This window comes from Petromyzon marinus, chromosome 61 (genome assembly GCF_048934315.1).
Source record: "Petromyzon marinus isolate PM22_M1 ecotype Great Lakes invasive population chromosome 61, UKy_Petmar_22M1.pri1.0, whole genome shotgun sequence".
Lineage (NCBI taxonomy): Eukaryota > Metazoa > Chordata > Hyperoartia > Petromyzontiformes > Petromyzontidae > Petromyzon > Petromyzon marinus.
Genome location: NC_133727.1, coordinates 10,116,901 through 10,138,295, shown reverse-complemented (window position 1 = coordinate 10,138,295; position 21,395 = coordinate 10,116,901). Strand labels below are relative to the sequence as shown.

Here is a 21,395-nt window from a genome sequence, read left to right as displayed (position 1 = left end):
AGGCGCGCGTCGCTGTCCCATTGGGATCGTCGTCGTCATAATCGTCGTAATCGTGAATAAATAAAGTGCCCTTCGGTTCTCTCGGTGAAGTCGCGCAGAAGGAAAATGAATAAAATTATGGAATACGACGTTTCGAGTGCGACTCCAAGCAAGCGTCATCAGGTAGAGCTACATTTGTGAGACGAAACACAGACGCGGAGACGCACAGAGAAACACACAAGCAGAGAGACACGCAGAGAGACAGAGAGTGACACACACAGAGACACATAGAGAGAGAGACAACACAGACACACAGAGAGAGACAACACACAGACACAGAGAGAGACAACACAGACACAGAGAGAGAGACAACACAGACACACAGAGAGAGAGACAACACAGAGACACAGAGAGAGACAACACAGAGACACAGAGAGAGACAACACAGACACACAGAGAGAGACAACACAGACACACAGAGAGATACAACACAAACACACAGAGAGAGACAATACAGACACACAGAGAGAGACACACAGAGACATACAGAGAGAGACAACACAGAGACACAGAGAGACAACACAGAGACACAAAGAGAGAGACAACACAGAGACACAGAGAGAGACAACACAGAGACACAGAGAGAGACAACACAGACACACAAAGAGACACAGACACGGAGACACAGAGAGAGACAACACAGAGACACAGAGAGAGACAACACAGAGACAGAGAGAGACACACACAGAGACACAGAGAGAGACAACACAGACAGATTGTGTCTATGTTGTGTTCAAATCAAGTTCATAATAATAATTATCACGGCAAGGGGATGACAGTTAAATGGATTTTAAATGGTTCGAAGTTCCTTTGCCTAGGCGGGTGGATTGAGGAGAGCGTTCATCCAGCAGTGGATTTAATATGGATATTGATTGATTCATCCAGCAGTGGATTGAACGTGGATGGTGATGATGGTTAATTCATCCAGCAGTGGATTGAACGTGGATGGTGATGATGGTTAATTCATCCAGCAGTGGATTGAACGTGGATGGTGATGATGGTTAATTCATCCAGCTGTGGATTGAACGTGGATCTTGATGATGGTTAATTCATCCAGCAGTGGATTGAACGTGGATGGTGATGATGGTTAATTCATCCAGCAGTGGATTGAACGTGGATGGTGATGATGGTTAATTCATCCAGCTGTGGATTGAACATGGATGGTGATGATGGTTAATTCATCCAGCTGTGGATTGAACGTGGATGGTGATGATGGTTAATTCATCCAGCAGTGGATTGAACGTGGATGGTGATGATGGTTAATTCATCCAGCAGTGGATTGAACGTGGATGGTGATGATGGTTAATTCATCCAGCAGTGGATTGAACGTGGATGGTGATGATGGTTAATTCATCCAGCTGTGGATTGAACATGGATGGTGATGATGGTTAATTCATCCAGCTGTGGATTGAACGTGGATGGTGATGATGGTTAATTCATCCAGCTGTGGATTGAACGTGGATGGTGATGATGGTTAATTCATCCAGCTGTGGATTGAACGTGGATGGTGATGATGGTTAATTCATCCAGCAGTGGATTGAACGTGGATGGTGATGATGGTTAATTCATCCAGCAGTGGATTGAACGTGGATGGTGATGATGGTTAATTCATCCAGCTGTGGATTAAACGTGGATGGTGATGATGGTTAATTCATCCAGCAGTGGATTGAACGTGGATGGTGATGATGGTTAATTCATCCAGTTGTGGATTGAACATGGATCGTGATGATGGTTAATTCATCTAGCAGTGGATTGAACGTGGATGGTGATGATGGTTAATTCATCCAGCAGTGGATTGAACGTGGATGGTGATGATGGTTAATTCATCCAGCAGTGGATTGAACGTGGATGGTGATGATGGTTAATTCATCCAGCAGTGGATTGAACGTGGATGGTGATGATGGTTAATTCATCCACCAGTGGATTGAACGTGGATGGTGATGATGGTTAATTCATCCAGCTGTGGATTGAACATGGATGGTGATGATGGTTAACTCATCCAGCAGTGGATTGAACGTGGATGGTGATGATGGTTAATTCATCCAGCAGTGGATTGAACATGGATGGTGATGATGGTTAATTCATCTAGCAGTGGATTGAACATGGATGGTGATGATGGTTAATTAATCCAGCAGTGGATTGAACGTGGATGGTGATGATGGTTAATTCATCCAGCAGTGGATTGAACATGGATGGTGATGATGGTTAATTCATCTAGCAGTGGATTGAACGTGGATGGTGATGATGGTTAATTCATCCAGCAGTGGATTGAACGTGGATGGTGATGATGGTTAATTCATCCAGCAGTGGATTGAACGTGGATGGTGATGATGGTTAATTCATCCACCAGTGGATTGAACGTGGATCGTGATGATGGTTAATTCATCCAGCAGTGGATTGAACGTGGATGGTGATGATGGTTAATTCATCCAGCAGTGGATTGAACGTGGATGGTGATGATGGTTAACTCATCCAGCAGTGGATTGAACGTGGATGGTGATGATGGTTAATTCATCCAGCAGTGGATTGAACGTGGATCTTGATGATGGTTAATTCATCCAGCAGTGGATTGAACGTGGATGGTGATGATGGTTAATTCATCCAGCAGTGGATTGAACATGGATGGTGATGATGGTTAATTCATCCAGCAGTGGATTGAACGTGGATGGTGATGATGGTTAATTCATCTAGCTGTGGATTGAACGTGGATGGTGATGATGGTTAACTCATCCAGCAGTGGATTGAACGTGGATGGTGATGATGGTTAACTCATCCAGCAGTGGATTGAACGTGGATGGTGATGATGGTTAAATCATCCAGCAGTGGATTGAACGTGGATGTGATGATGGTTAACTCATCCAGCAGTGGATTGAACGTGGATGGTGATGATGGTTAATTCATCCAGCAGTGGATTGAACGTGGATGTGATGATGGTTAACTCATCCAGCAGTGGATTGAACGTGGATGGTGATGATGGTTAATTCATCCAGCAGTGGATTGAACGTGGATGTGATGATGGTTAACTCATCCAGCAGTGGATTGAACGTGGATGGTGATGATGGTTAATTCATCCAGCAGTGGATTGAACATGGATGGTGATGATGGTTAATTCATCTAGCAGTGGATTGAACATGGATGGTGATGATGGTTAATTCATCCAGCAGTGGATTGAACATGGATGGTGATGATGGTTAATTCATGCAGCAGTGGATTGAACATGGATGGTGATGATGGTTTATTCATCCAGCAGTGGATTGAACATGGATGGTGATGATGGTTAATTCATCCAGCTGTGGATTGAACGTGAATGGTGATGATGGTTAATTCATCCAGCAGTGGATTGAACGTGGATGGTGATGATGGTTAATTCATCCAGCAGTGGATTGAACGTGGATGGTGATGATGGTTAATTCATCCAGCAGTGGATTGAACGTGGATCTTGATGATGGTTAATTCATCCAGCAGTGGATTGAACATGGATGGTGATGATGCTTCTCAATCTCCCCCTACACTCACAACATCCGTAGCCAAACCAGCGGCGCCTTCGACGTCACAGTAGAAGATTAACACAATGTACATTAAAGGCATGCCACGTACATTATGCATGTTGATTAACTGTGAATGACCCAACTAATAATAATAGATATCCATTGTAACTTACATGGCTACATTAACTACCAACTCTGGTCTTCGCACCCTATTGAGGGCCGTCCATAAATGACGTCACGCACCTGGGGGGGGGGGAATCAGACATTTGTGACGATGTGTGACGAGGCGGGGCGGTGGTTTGAGAAATGTGACGTCACATTAAAATGCGCAACTTTAAATATCGACAACACGTTCTACTTAAATTTTGATTTAAAGCTTTCGTGACTGCAGGGATTCATATTCTTGGTTCTTTTGGTAAAGTCACGTAGAAGGGAAACAATAAAATAATAAATATATATAATATGTAATAAAATAATATTTTATTATTTTATTGTTTCCCTTCTACGTGACTTTACCGATATAACCAAGAATACATTCTACTTAATTAGACTTTTTAATAAATGTTTTCTCCTACAACATCAGAGTGTAGCGCCACATTAAATACGCACTACAATGACAATAGTTTTAAGCGATTTGAAGCATTTTTTTATTTTGGGGGGGGGCAGAGCTTTGTGACGTCATATTTGAAGGGGGGGGTCTGACTTGTTGTGACGCCGTGTGACGAAGTGGGGGGGGGGGGGGTCACAAATCGTCCAAAATCGCGTGACGTCATTCATGGACGGCCCCTAAGACTGAGACAGGAGGATTCCTCAACATTTCTGGTCATCGCCTGATGAAGCTGGTGGCAGCGAAACGTCACGGTTACTAGTATTGTGAATCATTAGACCTCCTTTGCCAGTACCAAAATGTAATAATAATAGGGTTTTTCCCCTTTTTTCTGGCGACAAAACTGAAACTTTTTTTTACAAGGATTCATGTCGGCATTAACCACCCCGAGCCCTCATTACTTTGATAGTGCATTGTCTTTGAGCTGTGTGACGCCTTCTGGCGTCATCAGGTCGAGCACCAATTGGGTCGAGGCTCAAAAGAAAGCCGTCCCTTGGTGTGGACCAATCAGTTTCAAGGACCATGCCACATATATTATCATAGTATGTTTTTTGTTTGCATTTTGACTGCAGGTATTGTGGTTAATGCCGACATGAATCCTTGTATAAAGGTTTCAGTTTTGTTTCCAGAAAAAAGGGGAAAAGCCCTATTATTATTAGAATTGTGAATGTTGCGGTGGGTTTACTCTCCAACACACTGACCGCTGGTGTGTGGCTCGGCTAGTAACGAATTGGCCACGATCTGTTTACGTGACAGACCTTACTGATTGGCCGTGTCGGCTGGTGGCGGGTTTAACGACGCATTCATATTGAAGCGATCTAAACCCAAACAAACGTTGTGGATAATAATTGGTCGCAATAGCCAACGCGTTAAAACGGTTCTCCGACACTTCACGTGGCCTCAAAGTTCACCTAGCCTGGCGCAAGCGCCGTGGTGACGTCAGCACCGCCACAGAGGGCTGCACGACGGCTCTAGTCTGTTTTACTGGAAGAATCCAACGAGCTATAAAGCTCTTTTTTTTCCCCCCACAGATGTCCACGTCAGAAAGTTACAACAACAAACAATACAAAAACACGATAGGAGTGCAAAGTGTAGGAAAGGTAAACATAGCACCCATTTTTTTTAATAAATAAAAAAATCCCACTGAGCTTTTGGCTTCTGTTTCAGAAGCGACGTGGGCCACAAGTGATAACTCAACGAAGCGGCTCATCATCACCACGTGGACATTTATAGCAGCCAAATCATCGAAACCAGGGGTGGGGAACGTCCGGCGGCCCGCGGGCCGTACAAGGCCCCGCGAAATCATTTGGTGTGGCCCCGCCAAGGCAAACCGCAGGCGGGACTCGAAATTCAATAAATCTAGGGCGCAAACCTGGAGAAGCAGTTGCGAGTAGCAGCAACATCGTCAACACCGGCTAACATCATCACCGCGCCTCGCCAAAGAGAAGCGGTTCCAGCCCACCCACATTAGGGGTGAGTTAACTAGTAAATGTTTGACCAAATATAACAGGCTAATTTTTAAGTTGATGATTTTGTATGGGCCCCGCGAATGATTTTATATGAATATCCAAATGGCCCTTGGCAGAAATTGGTTCCCCACCCCCGATATAGACGGACGTTTGTTGTGGTTGCTGTTTGTTTGACCATACTTCACCACCCTGGTCAATGCGGGTTGGTGAGGTGGGGGGAGGGGGCAGAGGAGGAGGGGCAAGACTGGCTCATGTGGCATTTGCCACTGATGTTAGCCGTGGCTGGATTCGAACATAGTTGGCGCAAAACACCGTGTTCCACCCCTCCACAGTGTCCACTAATGCCACTTGGTTGGCAATCATCGTGATGTCTCATCTCGGTGCCGTAACTTGGCACGGTCAGCCGCAGTCTCTTCAATCGGGCTACCTGTCTGCAGATATGCCGCCACGTGGGATTAGCATTTCGCAATTGGGCATTTCGTCTTTGCGGGGAAGTTCACACCGCTGTGCTAGTTGCAATGCCTCGTGTGTGCACGCATGTTGGACTCCTTTCGCACCGTACGTAGCCAACCGTGCTCATCGGAGGGCCGGGGAAAGGACAGTGAGCTGAGCGAAAAGAATACGTTTTAAATAAATGAGTTTTCAATCTCGACGATGATTTAAAAGTGCAGAGCCCGAGTGGCGTCCTCATATCGGACGGTCGCAGAAGCGCATTGGCAAAGCGCCACGCGATGCAGTGACCACCGTTGTTGTTCGATGGCCAGCAGCCAACACCCGCTGGTGCGAGGATGGTCGGAGTTGGCGTGACGATAGGTTGATGTTCACTTGGCGAGGTCGGCAGTCAGACTCCGTGTATTCAGTACATCTCACGCTGCAGTTGCTTTCACTGTGCTGGATTCCCTAAGACGCTGGCATACATGTCAACCCATAATCAGCGCCCTACCTTATTGCAGACCGATTCTTTGTTCATCCTACAAAGCCCGTATTGAAACGGCTGTACGCCGCGTGGACCTGAAAATTATATTTCCCTGTACAAGAATACGGGGTAAAACTATGTGGGTTGACAAGTATGGTATAGTGTAGTTTATAGTGTAGTGTATAGTGTAGTGTATAGTTATGTAGTGTATAGCAGTGTATAGTGTAGTGTATAACATATCTATCAACCCCTTATCAGTGCCCTACCTTATTGCAGACCAATTCAGACCTTATTGGTAACCCCTTGCCCCTTATAAATCTCAACGTTCATCCTACAAAGCCCGTATTGAAACGGCTGTACGCCGCGTGGACTTGAAAACCCAATTTCCCTGTACGGGAATACGGGGTAAACCATGATGGGTTGACACGGTGTGCGTTTATTTGTGCTGCATTGTCGTCGGTGTTGTTGGCCAGAAACGAACGAAGTGAATTTTGTCTCTGCTTGATTTCAGAAAGAGGTTCAGGGTGACGACGTCCGGCTCTCCACTCTGAGCGAAGACCTCAGGAATGCCTTAAAGAAGTCAGGTGACATGCACGCCTGCGTGGGAACATAGCTTTGCATACCGGCTGCATATGAATCGTCAGTAGGTTCCCCTGTGCTGTTAGGCTTGCAATGATTTACAATTGCTGTATAATTCATGTATTTATATAGTGTCTAAAATGGGGAGGGATCGTATCTGTAAATGGCGATGAACACATCTACCGTGGTGACGGCATGTTAATTACCTCGCCTGGTATGCAGGAGGTCGTGGGTTCCATCCCGACCCTGACGCCTGCTGCTGTATATTTGGAGTTTGCGGTGTCTCTCTCCCCGTGGTCGTGTGGATTTTTCTCCGGCTCCTCCGGTTTTCCCCTCCACATTTAGCATCAACGTCACGCGTTTAGAGTATTTCGCTGCTATAACTTTCCACGCGATAAGCCACTTCGTGGGGCTATCATTTGTGATAGCCAGGTTGCTTCTGAAAGAGAGCTACACAGCTCAGTGGGCTTTACCTGGTAAAATAAAAACAAGTTTTAATAGTTTTAGTTTAAACGAGGACTTACCCAACCGCGAATTTTGAGTGGAAATAGTTTAGTCGCTTATACGCAAAATCGCACAAACCGAACCCACAATGAAGCGAGGGAAAATCTGCCCTCTCAACACCTGCCCTCTCAACACCTGTCCTCTCAACACCTGCCCTCCAACACCTGCCCTCACAACACCCACCTGCCCTCACAACACCTGCCCTCCCTACACCTGCCCTCTCTACACCTGCCCTCCCTACACCTGCCCTCCCTACACCTGCCCTCCCTACACCTGCCCTCCCTACACCTGCCCTCCCAAGACCTGCCCTCCCTACACCTGCCCTCTCAACACCTGCCCTCCCTACACCTGCCCTCCCTACACCTGCCCTCCCAAGACCTGCCCTCCCTACACCTGCCCTCCCAAGACCTGCCCTCCCTACACCTGCCCTCTCAACACCTGCCCTCCCAACACTTGCCCTCACAACACCTGCCCTCACAACACCTGCCCTCTCAACACCTGCCCTCCCTACACCTGCCCTCACAACACCTGCCCTCACAACACCTGCCCTCCCTACACCTGCCCTCCCAAGACCTGCCCTCCCAAGACCTGCCCTCCCTACACCTGCCCTCCCTACACCTGCCCTCACAACACCTGCCCTCCCAAGACCTGCCCTCCCTACACCTGCCCTCCCTACACCTGCCCTCCCAAGACCTGCCCTCCCTACACCTGCCCTCCCTACACCTGCCCTCCCAAGACCTGCCCTCCCAACACCTGCCCTCACAACACCTGCCCTCTCAACACCTGCCCTCCCAACACCTGCCCTCACAACACCTGCCCTCTCAACACCTGCCCTCCCAACACCTGCCCTCCCAACACCTGCCCTCTCAACACCTGCCCTCCCAACACTCGTCCAACATTTGAAGTGTTGGAACAACGCGTGTGCTCCCAGTCGTGGTGGCAAGCGGCAAGCGTGTGACTGCCCCCATACCTGTCCCCCACCCCCCGCCCCATTGCCACGTTCCCACCGCGTGCGATCCCTGCCTCACCCAGCGCCGACCCGGCTTGAAGTACGGTCGGTTTGAACCCCCGCGACCCACGCGGTGCGTGGAGGCCCCCCCGTCCAGCAGTGGATCGACAAGAGGGTTCCAGGTGCACCGTACGTGTACCCGCGCACAGCGGTCGCACGGGGGATGTCTGTGCGCCTTGTTTGACCGTGGAGCGTGGTCGGTTTGTCTGCGCATTTTGTTTGCAGGTTGGAAAGCGAAACTCCAGAATGCTGTTTACAGAGAGATGAGCGTGTGAGTCACGGCTTTATATTTGCAATCTCGTTTTTTACATTACAATTCTAGGGGGGTGGACCTTTGTTGGAATGGGTTTCTGTCTCACGGCTATCTCATTAGCTCGACGGATAATTGAGTGTCTGAATGCTTGGGTTGCAGGCGCTTACTTAAGGAGATGCCCAGAACCGGTTCAGATAATTGCCACTGATGCATATACACAAACACACGGACAACGCATGGTGCATACACAGAAAATACATGGTGTAACGTAACGTGCGTTAATAAATATCTCCTGACCTTTAACGAAGGTTGGAAAATTTAATGCACTGGCTCCATCCGTCTGTCTGTCTGCCTGCCTGTGTCATGGGTGGGTCATGATAACTTTGATTTAAAAAAATAACATACAAGGTGAACTTCTTCTTCGTCTGGCTAATGTTGATGTCGAGCAACAGCTGTAATTTGACGTTGAGGTGGCCGAGCCAGATGATTGCATTGGGAGTAGTGGAGTGCGAGAAGTAAACTTTGTAAGTAAGTTCGATTCTTACGTAAGATTCTTCTCATCTCGCGGTGGCTAGGAGATGTTAACTCCCTCACCTGGTGTGCAGGATGTCGTGGGTTCGATCCCGACCCTGACGCCGCCTGCTGTATATTTGGAGTCTGCGTGTCTCTCTCTCTATCATCACCACGGTGGCTAGGATATGTTAACTACCTCGCCCGGTATACAGGAGGTCGTGGGTTCAATCCCGACCCTGACGATGCCTGCTGCTGTATTTTCGGAGTTTGCGTGTCTCTCTCTCTCCCCGTGGTCACGTGGATTTTTCCAGGTTCTCCGGTGTTTCCCTCCACGTATAGAAACGTGCGTTTGGATTATTTGGCTGCTGTACATTTTCCACGCGATAAGCCACTTCATTGAGCTATCGTTTGTGGCCCAGGTTGCTTCTGAAAAAAAAGCTCAGTGGGCCTCACGTGGTAAAATAAACAATTGTTTAACATAATCGGGATGTGATATTTAAAACGAAATAGTTTAGTTGAAATAAATTGTTGCTTCCAGGGGACTTGGCCATGCCACTGCCATTATTTTCACGAATTAATAACTTCCGACCGCTTGCCGGAAAGCGTTGCAGAATAAATGCGCGCGCGATTAGTTAAATTATTTTTTTTACTCTCCCTTTGTTTACGCTGAACCTACGTCCCGCGGTGGCCCCCTCGTCCTGCCCAGGCTGCCGAGCGCTGCGCTGCCACCCGAGCTGAGGAAGGAGCCCGTGGCGTACATGCGGCGAGCACAGGTGGTTCCCGTCGGCGACTCGCAGCCACGCGTCCCGCGGCGGGAGCAGCGCCTCCCTCCCTTTCCGATACGAGGAAGCCGCTGGGAGCTGCGCACTTTTAAATCATCGCCTGGACCGACGAACTCGTTTCGCTAAAACTGCTTTTTTGCGTTACGATCGTTCGTTCTTCCCGCACCTCGCACGGTTGGCTACGTACGGCGGTGCGAAAGAAGTTCGCCGCACGCACGCACGCACGTACGCACAGCGAGCGTGCCCACCACTGGGCCGCCGTGACGCTTGTTGGTTTCAGCTCCTCCGTTTGTTCCCCCATCGGCAGGCGCAGTGGGAGAAGCGGGTGATGAAGAGTTTGAACAGCATGTGCACGGAGCTCGGAGTTACTCTTTGTCAGAAGGTATTTGGGGGGTGGGAGGGGGGGGGGGGGGTTTGGGATCGAGCTCAAGCTTGAGGCACGGTGGAAAATTAAGCCAAACTACTTTTTTTATTTTACCAAGTAAGGCCCTCTTGGGCTACATAGCTCGTTTTTTTTTTTTTATAAGCGAGCTGGCTGTCAAAAATGAAAGCTCAACGGAGCGGCTTATAATCTTCACGTGGAAATGTATAGCAGCCAAATACTTTAAATTCGTGACGTTGATTTGAAATGCGGAGGGAAGAACTGGAGGGCCCAGAGACAAATCCACGTGACCATGGGGAGAGACACCGCAAACTCCAAATATACAGCAGGCGTCAAGGTCAGGATCCAACCCACGATCTCCTGTATACCAGGCGAGGTAGTTAACATCTCCTAGCCACCGCAGTGCCCTTTAAAGGGTAGGTACAGCCGAAAACTGAGCGCAGCGGTATCATTATCACCTTAAGTTTTCAATGGGTGAGTGCATGATTTTCTAATTCATCCCAAAAAATCCAAAATTCATGCCTGGATTTGCACTTTGGGATGGTCCAAAAAGAAAAAAAACGGCTCGGATTTCTACGAAGGTACGACATCCACAGGAAGTGACGCCACACATACTGAACAACACTTCCGCACCTTTGATGTGACATGGCGCGGGGGGGGGGGGGGTGGCGGCCTTCACCCAGCTGCGAGGCCCTAGCTGTCTCTCTCTCCCCCTCCTCTGTTCCGACCATGGACGAACTCGTCCGTCTGAACGGGGCCCGTAGCTATCCGTGGTGCTGAAATTTGAGGCTTAAAGGCCGTGATCTGAACGTGGCTCTTTCACTCCAGCGCTGTCCTACCAGACAGTCTCGCCCCTTCACCTGATGAAGGCCGCTTGTGTTGTGGCCGAAACGTCGTGAGAATATTATTGTGTTATTTTATTTTATCAATTTATTATTTTATTCTCATTCTACGTGACTTTACCGAAAGAACCAAAGAAGATGAATCATTGCAGTCACAAAAGCTTTAAATCGATATATAGCCTCTTGTTACAAGCAAGCCCCCCTTTTTGCCCACTTCAGCAATTGTTTCTTGCTGCGGTTGTCTCCACCTGATGGCGGGCGCTTGCGTTGCGCCCGAAAACGTCGCGATTTAATTGATTTTATTTTCTAACCTACGTGATGACTTTTTTTTACCGAAAGAACCAAAGAGTATGGATCCCTGCAGTCAACGAAAACTTGAAATCGAGATGTTGTCCATCCACTTTTAACAAGTGCGTGTGTTTTGTCGGTGCACTGATTCGCGTTGTGCTTGCGTCTCCTCCCCCCCCCTTCCCCCCCTTCCTCTCCCACGCGACCTTCAGCGTTCGCCCGAAGAGCAGAAAGGGCTGCTGAGCAAATGGAGTGAGATGGGGTCCGACGAACCAGGTAGGAAGGAGAGCGACTTGAGACGAGAAGCGACGCCCTCGCCGCAGCTCAACAATTCAGCGACGGTGTTACTCCGCCCGCGATCTTTGTACGACCTCACGGGCGCGTGCACGCGTCTCTTTTGTAGATCTGAGCCGGTTCCGTCCTGTCTACGCCCCCAAGGACTTTCTCGAGGTAAGACCGGAGTTGACGGAAACGCACGTTTCAATTGTTGCCCAGTGACTCGCGTGGCATGCGCGGCCACCTTTTATCAATCTGCTGCTGGATGAGGGGTCTCCCCCTCACCCCGTGTCTCTCCGGGGTTGTGTCGTCAGAAGGTTGTTTAATCGTGCTTCACCGTGCTGGTCAGTGCCGGCCGGTGAAGGGGGGGATTGCATATGCGTGGAAGTACAGGGACTCCTCTGCTTACAGACATTCAACTTACGAACTTTCAGAGATACGAACAAACCTGTCCATGTGTCCATTTGCCTGTTCGGACCCAGAGTTGTAAGTTCAACCGCCGTGCAATAGATGGCGGTGGTGGCATCTACATCTGCAGAACGTGAAGAACCAGTGGCATCTACATCTGCAGAACGTGAAGAACCAGTGGCATCTACATCTGCAGAACGTGAAGAACCAGTGGCACCTACATCTGCAGAACGTGAAGAACCAGTGGCATCTGCAGAACGTGTAGAACCAGTGGCATCTGCAGAACGTGAAGAAACCAGTGGCACCTACATCTGCAGAACGTGAAGAACCAGTGGCACCTACATCTGCAGAACCTGAAGAACCAGTGGCACCTACATCTACAGAACGTGAAAAAACCAGTGGCGTCTACGTCTACAGGAGATTATGCAACTTTGAAATCCATTCGCCCGTGTTTAGTGTACAAGCCGTACAACCTGTTTTGAATCGACAGGAGTAAAGTTGGACTCGCGACCAGACCTCTGGACCCTAACTCGTTCATAAGTAGAGGTAGTCCCTGTATATGCACGTATGTGTACAGTACAACAGTGGATTTTGCGACATGGTCCTCTAACGACTTCTAACAACCTGTTTGTGCACGGTGGTGGTCGCCCATCCGAGCACTACTCGGGCTCAAAGACTGCTCAGCTTTCAAGGTGTGCCACTTTGGAGTGCATCTCTGGTGATTTGGTCACGCGCCCAGTGGCACGCAAGGTGAAAATTAACGTAATCAACAGGCCATGTTGGCAGTGTCAACTCACCGTGAACACCGACCCTTTTCATAATAAAGGTTTTTGGGTTAGATCGCGTAATTTATAAATGTGTCGTAACCCTCCACCACCCGACACGGCCAATCAGCAAAAAAGTGTCACGTTGACAAAAGACAAAATAGTTCACTACTTTAGCCCACCGGTGTGTTGAAGAGTGAATCGACAACATTTACAGTTTGAGTACGACGTTTCGCTGGTAATTACATCCAGCATTATCGGTCGCGAAAGCCTACGTGTTAAACTGACCGACCCTTTTGACAGAATTTTTTTTTTTTACGGAGCAGGCAAAAGTTTATGTGAGCGGCCCTTCTTCGGAGTGGAGAGAGTGCAGACCAATTGGCTGGATTATCATTGGAGACTGCAGTTCACAGGGCGGTGCCTTGAAAAACATGGCCAGATGGGTGCGTCAGATTGCTGAGTCGGCACCAAATCGTAGGCTGGCCTCATGCCTGAAATAACCGCATTGAGTTTTACTGATATTAAAATAATAATTATATATACCCGTGCAGAAAATCTCCACTCTGCGCCGAGACTCATTGTGGAAGGTCCTGCCAGCCAAGGCCATTTAAAAAATATATAAATATTAATTCTTTGTCGTCGCAATTAAAAACACATTCCTGCGGAGGGAGTCGGTAGGAACGTTGGGTTGCTCGGTCAATGGCCAGGGTCAATGGCGGCGTGGTGTATTCCGCAAATATGCCCGACTGTGAGGGCGGGCACAAGCCGGCGTGAGTAGGTTAAACATTGAGTTTTATAAGGGCACCACAGGGTGACCAGCCCCTCCCCACCCAGCCCCACCCCTCCCACCCTCCACCCAGCCCCACCCTCCCCACCCAGCCCCTCCCCACCCTCCCCTCCCCACCCAGCCCCTCCGTCCCCACCCAGCCCCTCCCCACCCTCCCCTCTCCACCCAGCCCCACCCCTCCCATTTTTGCATGCACGACGGACGGACGGACACAATAATCCCCTGTGGGCTGGTGTAACCAGGAGGTTCCTACCAGTATTATCCACTATATTTATACATTTTAGCTTACGTTTCATGTCATTAATGAGTGAGAATCTAAACTGCTTTGTTCTTATCATGGGACCTCTTTGCCAGTGTCAAAGTATGACAAATAAAAATAGGTTTTACCCTTTCTGGCAATTAAACAGGAGGTGTTAAGATGTTAAAACACCAAATATAAACCTTTTGCAAAGAATCAAGTTGCTGCATTAACCACACAGTACTTGTAGTGAACATGCAGAAAGGCTAAAACATTATTTTTCATATACTATATTGTTTAAACATTCAAAATGTAACAAAAAAGTCTAATTGATCTGACCCGAACCCAGGTGACTCTTGCAAGTGAGAATCATCCTTCATATCCACAACAGAGGTTGTTTTTGGTTGGATCACGTAACTATAAACGTGTCGTTAAACCCGCCACCACCCGATGACACAGCCAATTAGCAAGGTTGTGTGACGTGAACAAAACGTGCCAATTCGTAGTTCAGCTGCACACTGGTGTGTATGTTGGAGAGTTAACCCACCACAACGTTCACAATTCTAGTAACCGTGACGTTTCGCCGGCAATAACGCGATCTAACCCCCAAAAAAACACATTGTGGATAATATTGGTCGTGAAAGCCTCCTGCTACGTGTTGAAGAGACTCATGCTGGCCTCCTGTGCTTTCGCCTGAATCAACAAAATAAACCCGAAACTTGAATCCTCGCCCCTAACCCTTAATCCTAATGTAAAAGCAGCACGTGGGAATGTTTTTTCGCGGTCATTATAAACTACCTTTTGAGAGCCCAAGATTTACTTACAGGGCCTCATCTCGGTTCAAACTCGCAGTCTCGGTACGGTCCGTTCTACTGTAACGCCGCGTTGTTTCCATCACGCGGGTGGTAATACAGCGCGTCGATGAATTTGTCAGGGAACACGTTTTTCCATAACCTCGGGATACGAATTGGATATGATGCGAACGAGCGAAACGGAAACCACATCGCAGCGCGAGTTGGAATAAGCGGTCGTAACGGCTGCCTCGGCGTGGCATCGCACGACAAGGCTCTGGATTGCTGCTGGGTGCTTCTAGACCAGGCGTGAGGAACGTCCGGCCCGCGGGCCGTATGAGGCCCGCGAAATAATTTAGTGTGGCCCTGTCAATGCAGCCGCAAGCGGGACTCGAAATTCAATGAATCTAGGAGCAGACCTGTAAAAGCAGTTGCGAGTAGCAACATCGTCAATACCGGCTAACATCATCACACGCCTCACCAAAGAGAAGCAGTTCCAGCCATCGCATTAGGGGCGAGTTAATTAAACGTTTGACCTGATATAACGGGCTAATTTTTAAGTTGATCATTTTGCATGGCAGGAAAAAGGTTCCCCACCCCTGCTCTAAGACGCTACCCACGCGCCTCGGTCCTTGTTCAGGCTGCGTTACGTGTCTCATGCGCTATCGCAGACCGTGCTTTATACCCCGATGTTACATTTTATTGATAATAACGCGACTTTTCCACAATCCGGTGTTCTCGCGGAACGCAGCTACCACCGCCGTGTTGTCGGCGAACGAACTCTACTCCAGCGTGTCCACTTTGAACTTTCCACCTAGCCACGCCGATAGATTGCCCGTAGTTCCGTCGCGACTTTTAGTTTGTTTCTTGATGCCGATATTGTTGCTGCTATCACCGCTGCCTTGTCCTTGTCGCCTAGGTGCTTGTGCATCTTCAGGACCCCGAGGTGTTGAACTTTGACCCGGGACACCCATGTCGGCCGTGGGGGCTGGTGCAGGTGCCTCTCGAGATCAGCACCTCCGAGCAGCTGGTGATTTAAACCCTTTCCCGTGCCAATGGCGTGCACGCCATAGTTTATTCATGTATGTTTTTTTTGTTTTAACACATAGGCTTTCGCGACCGATATCCATAATGCGGGTTTTTTAGGTTAGATCGCATGCATAATGTACGTCGATTACCGTATAAATCACCCAAGTGGCGATGGATACTCATAATCATTTATATGCATTCATGAATCCCTCGCCCACTTCACGGAAGAAGGGCACACAAGTGTTGTCATCACAGGATTTCTCCACAAATCTGGCAGTCGCCCAATGAAGCTAGTTGTAATTACTGGCGAAACGTCGTACTCTGATTGCAAATGTTGTGGCTTTGCTCTCCAACACACACACCGGTGTGCTGTACTAGTATACTACACTATACACTACACTATACACTACACTATACACTACACACTAGTGCTGTACTAGTGACGAATTGGCCACGTTCTGTTTACGTGACAACCCTTACTAGTTGGCTGTGTCGGGTGGTGGCGGGTTTAACAACACATTTATATATTTACGCGATCTAACCCAAAAAACCTCTATTATGAAAGCCTACGTGTTAAACTTCTCTGTGTGGCTCATCACAACCTCTGCACACATGAGGTGTCTGTGGGAATGTTAGTTGTAAACATGAGAACTGTAATGGAGAGCTGTAATGGACACGCTAAGTATCATAACTCACCCTACCCCAAGATGCTTACTAATTGGCTGTGTCGGGTGGTGGCGGGTTTAACGACACATTTATATATTCACGTGTTCCAACCCAAAGAAAACCCCCTGTATTAGGGAAATATGTTTCTATTAATTCAATAACGCACCGAGCCTGCTGCAGCGCAGCGCGAGAGTGCGAGGGACGCGCTCGGTGGAGTGGTGCGATCACTACGCAGCTCGGCCATTTGTTAGGAGGTGGTGGGGGAGGTGGGGGGGGGGAGACGGGGGAGACACGAAGGGGGCAGGGGGTGGTGGGTTGGGGGGGCGTCTGCCCGCGGCCCCCGCAAACTGGGGTCGTTATGACGGGGGTAAAGCGTGTTGCTGAAATGGAGGGACAGAGGGAAAAAGGGGGGGGGGTGGGGGCGGGAGGGAAAAAATAACCAAATGCCCCGAAAAACAATCAACGTACACGCGGCCGGTGCGTGCGTGTTCGTATTTACTCTGAACGTGCACATAACCTGGCACGAGCGCCGTGGTGACGTCGCCGCCACTTAGTGGCGAATGGCGGTTGTTGTTGTTGTTGTTTACCCTCCGCGCCTCCTCCTCGCCGCCGATCTCTTGAGGGGGGGTTTTTTGCCGCTCTTTACCGACGCCCGCCTCCCAGGCCGTCCGTCCGGGCCGGCACCTATCGGGCGGCTCTGCTTGAGGGGGATACCACCTGGCCTCAAAACCTCTTTCCCCGTTGGGTGTACGGCTCGGATGCTGCACGCCCGCACGTGCGAGGGAGCGCATCGTGCCTGCCGCTTTGCAACGTCGGTGGATCGTGGTCCTGGCCAGTTGGCTAAGATGACCTCTCTGACTCGAATGTTGAAGGGTTTTGTAGGGAGGGCGTGATGGTGGCTCGATAACGACGGGGAGAGACTCCTCCTGCCGCGTGTCGTCATTCCCATCCTCTTTGGTTCTCTCGGTAAAGTCGCATAGAAAGAGGAGTAACAAATTAAACAATAGCATACGACGTTTCGACTGCAACGCAAGCAGTCAGCATCAGGTACAAATGAAAGCGAAAACAAACCTAGTAAATTTAGATTTAAAACTTTCGTGGCTGCAGGGATTCATCTTCTTGGTTCTTTCGGTAAGGTCACGTAGAAGGGAAATAATAAAATAATACAGATCAAACGTAAGATTTATTTTTATGATTTTATTATTTCCCTTCTACGTGACGTTAACGAAAGAACCAAGAAGATGAAGCCTAGTAAACTTAGAAATATAATGCAACACAACACAGAGAGTCGGCTAACAAAACAGTGAACACCCTACCTGGTTGATTACTTTCCTCCAAAGAATGCTAAATTTGAGAGAGAAACTAAACACAGCCACGGAGACACATAAACGTCGAATGCTGTTATTTAATTTATTATTTTCTCTTTCTACGTAACTTTACCGAAAGAACCAAATAGTAATTCCTGCAGTCACTGAAGCTCCAAATCAAGTTAATTCCCATCCTGTTCCGATGACGTAGACGCACGACATTGGGACAAAATCACTTTTATCGGTACGTCTTCGAGTTGAAAGGCTTCGCCTTGTGGTAGCCAGAAGTAGAGTAACATGGCCCTGAAGCAGCAGGCGACAACACCTGGTCTGTATCGAGCAATGATGATCGCCCCCGAAGAGCAGACTGTACCCATTAGCAGGTCGGTGCTGTGTTCACCCTATATATGACAAAAAATAATATTTTTATTTTGCCAGGCAAGGCACATTGAGCTATGTAGCTTTTTTTCAGAAGTGACCTGGCTATCACAAGTGATAGCCCAACGGGAAGTGGCTTATCACGTGGACATTTATAGCAGCCAAATAATCTAAACGCGTGACGTTGATTCTGAATGTGGAGGGAAAAACCAGAGGACTCGGATAAAAATCCACGTGACCACAGGGAGAGAGAGACACGCAAACTCCGAAAATACAGCAGCAGGCATCGTCAGGGTCGGGATCGAACCCACGACCTCCTGTATACCGGGCGAGGTAGTTAACATATCCTTAGCCACTGTGGTGATGATAGAGAGAGAGACACGCAGACTCCAAATATACAGCAGGCATCGTCAGGGTTGGGATGGAACCCACGACCTCCTGTATACCGGGCGAGGTAGTTAACATCTCCTAGCCACCGTGGTGATGATAGAGAGAGAGACACACAGACTCCAAATATACAGCAGGCATCGTCAGGGTTGGGATGGAACCCACGACCTCTGTATACCAGGCGAAGTAGTTAACATCTAGCCACTGTGATGATGATGATGAGAGAGAGAGACACACACACATAGACTCCAAATATACAGCAACAGGCATCGTCAGGGTCGAGATGAAACCCACGACCTCCTGTATATCAGGCAAGGTAGTGAACATCTCCGAGCCACCGTGGCGCCGTGCAAGGTTTGTTGGCGATGGGGTCCTCTTAGCTCGGAGTGCCGCGGGGCATTGGAATGGTTGAGATGAGGTAATGATGTCAGGCACTTTGGAGTTGCCGAGGCGTTTAAGCACCCGATCAAAGCAAATCCTTTTCCTTAAGTCCTTCGCAGCACCGATCACCTCAATCATAATGCCAGCAGTTGACCCAGGTCTTACCCTAAACCCTATACAATAAGCCTCGCCGCAAGCAATGGTATTGAGCTTAAGTCGTTGCACTTGGCCAATCACTGATGCCTGAAAACTGTTGACATTTCTGTTGATACTTTGAATTCGAACTTTCGCGCTAGGGTTGTTCTAATCGCTCAACACCGCCCAGATTTAATGCTAGCAGCGTCTTCATCCTAACAGGCCCCAAAGTGTAACAGCTTCTGTCCAACGCTAACAACAAGATAACTGAGTACAGGAGATCATTGATTATCCGGCGACTTCTGGGGGGTGGCTGGCCGGATTTTCAAAAACGCCGGATAATCACTACATAATTTTTTTTCGAATGGATTATTTTTGCACATTTTTGCATGACATGTTTTTAAGTGTTGTATATATATTTTTTGTGTTTTAAACGTGTTTACTATTTTAATTTGGCATGAATTAACATAGAAATTTACAGCAAAAAATTTAAAAAGTGATTGTTTACTGTACCGTATTTACCATTGCAATCTCGAAGACTCTGCATAATGGGGTGATGTGTGTAGCGGCACCACGCTCTTGTTTCAACACAACCACTTGTTTGACGATCGCCGGACTGATGCAGCCTTTAGACCGGTTCTCCGGCCAATGCCGAATACACACGACGCACTTTTTGCCACATCTCACTGTGTGTATTTTCTGTTTTTATCACCGTAGTTATTAGTCATGAATGATGTATACACGTGCAGTATTGTCATTGTTTAAGTTGTTGTATGTCGTGTATCATATACCGTATATAATATTTAACACTGAAATCGAGCGTAGATACTTTTTTTTGTCACGCACACGGTGCCGATCGCCGGCCTGGTTCGCAGCCTTTGGAATGGTTTTTCCGGTTTCGCCGGATCGGCCCGGGACCGCCGGATAATGTTTGGGAAGCCGAATAATAGCGTGATGGCGGATAATCGACGATCAACTGCAATTTATTTTCAGTCTCAGCACTTTAAGGAGCTTGCCCTGCACGAGCAGCAGACCGGCTTGGAAGACGTCACTCCACTAACCTCCGGCGAGTAATCCTGGCCACCGCGCTCATCCACAGTTCGTCATCTGACGGCCTGCGGGCCGCACATGGCCCGCGAAGGTTCCCTTGAAGTGGGCCCCGCTGAGATTTGCGGCCTTCGTAGCGGTAGTGCTGGCGGAGAGGCATATTAGCGGGGTGAAACGGGAGACTAGCGATAGACAGAAGAGTTGAAAGAGCTGCACGCACGAAGCGGAGATTGGCGAGATAACTGAAAGGAGAGATGAGAGGAATCGGGGACGGGGCGTGCAAATTGGTGGTCACGTGTACGGGCGTCGTGACATCGCGGCACCGCGTAACGCCATCGCGTGCGATGTCACGTGTCGTGCCGGTACCTTCCCGTTTTTCTTTTTAAATGTCCACCGGAAAATACATTCGAAGAATCCTGCCGCAGCCCAGGCACGCTGATCTGGTCGAGGGGTAATAACAATAAGTGGTGCGGATTTATTTGCATGACCGCTCATGCTCCATTGCGATGGTATTTCCAAATCGGTAGACTCGTACGGTCGGTTCTCGATTATCCGCTTGCGGTTTATACAACTTGCGGATGAACCGCACAACCTGAGATTTCAACGTGAAAAATTCATAACACGTGGATTTTCCCTGGAGCCCAAATTCATAATCTGAAAAGAGTTGTTCATTTGTTATTCTTGGAAATGTTTATTCCAAGATACACGGCGCTTAAACCGAACAAGTATGTTGCTCCGGTTAATCCGAAATCCACGTGATCGCCTCTACAGTACAGTAGTTGCAATATGTTTACAACAGTGGAGTGGAGTGGAGTTTGATTGATGTTGATTGGCTGTGACTATGCTGCTGTCATACACTTAGTGGGGCCGAGTCTTCTGCTGGACGAGAGCAGGAAAGTGTCATCACGGAGCACGCGCATCATCGATCGGACGATCGTTAGTGTTCGTTCTAAGTTGAAAGAGTAACAATCCAAATGGTCAGATGTGCTTCATTTTGAGTGATTTATACGATCATTTATTTAGTGAGTTTTAATTTATGCCCCTATATTCGTGGTATTTGGTATAGAGATCCGCGGAAAATGGTTCTATTTTTGGATTATCTGCGATTTTGAATTATCCACGGCTGTCCT

At 48.5% G+C, this 21,395-nt stretch overlaps 1 protein-coding gene across 6 annotated transcripts in view; it reads left to right on the top strand.

Annotated features, from left to right (window-relative positions):
* The window catches only part of TBC1D19 (TBC1 domain family member 19), a 41,378-nt gene that overhangs the window by 5,518 nt on the left and 14,465 nt on the right, over nucleotides 1-21,395 (top strand). For 3 of the 6 annotated variants that reach the window (XR_012930055.1, XM_032977115.2, XM_032977114.2), the window contains exons 2-9: nucleotides 7,031-7,103; nucleotides 8,837-8,882; nucleotides 10,084-10,150; nucleotides 10,467-10,541; nucleotides 11,884-11,947; nucleotides 12,075-12,121; nucleotides 15,855-15,965; nucleotides 20,212-20,284. Coding sequence is in view for 4 of the 6 variants with exons in the window: in XM_032977115.2 (XP_032833006.2) it covers nucleotides 7,031-7,103; nucleotides 8,837-8,882; nucleotides 10,084-10,150; nucleotides 10,467-10,541; nucleotides 11,884-11,947; nucleotides 12,075-12,121; nucleotides 15,855-15,965; nucleotides 20,212-20,284 (556 nt within the window). In the remaining 2 variants the exon portion in view is untranslated. Of the gene's footprint in view, nucleotides 1-11; nucleotides 163-5,301; nucleotides 5,608-7,030; nucleotides 7,104-8,836; nucleotides 8,883-10,083; nucleotides 10,151-10,466; nucleotides 10,542-11,883; nucleotides 11,948-12,074; nucleotides 12,122-15,854; nucleotides 15,966-20,211; nucleotides 20,285-21,395 lie in introns of those variants that run through there. The other 3 variants (XM_076053540.1, XM_032977116.2, XR_012930056.1) reach the window with 3 other exon arrangements.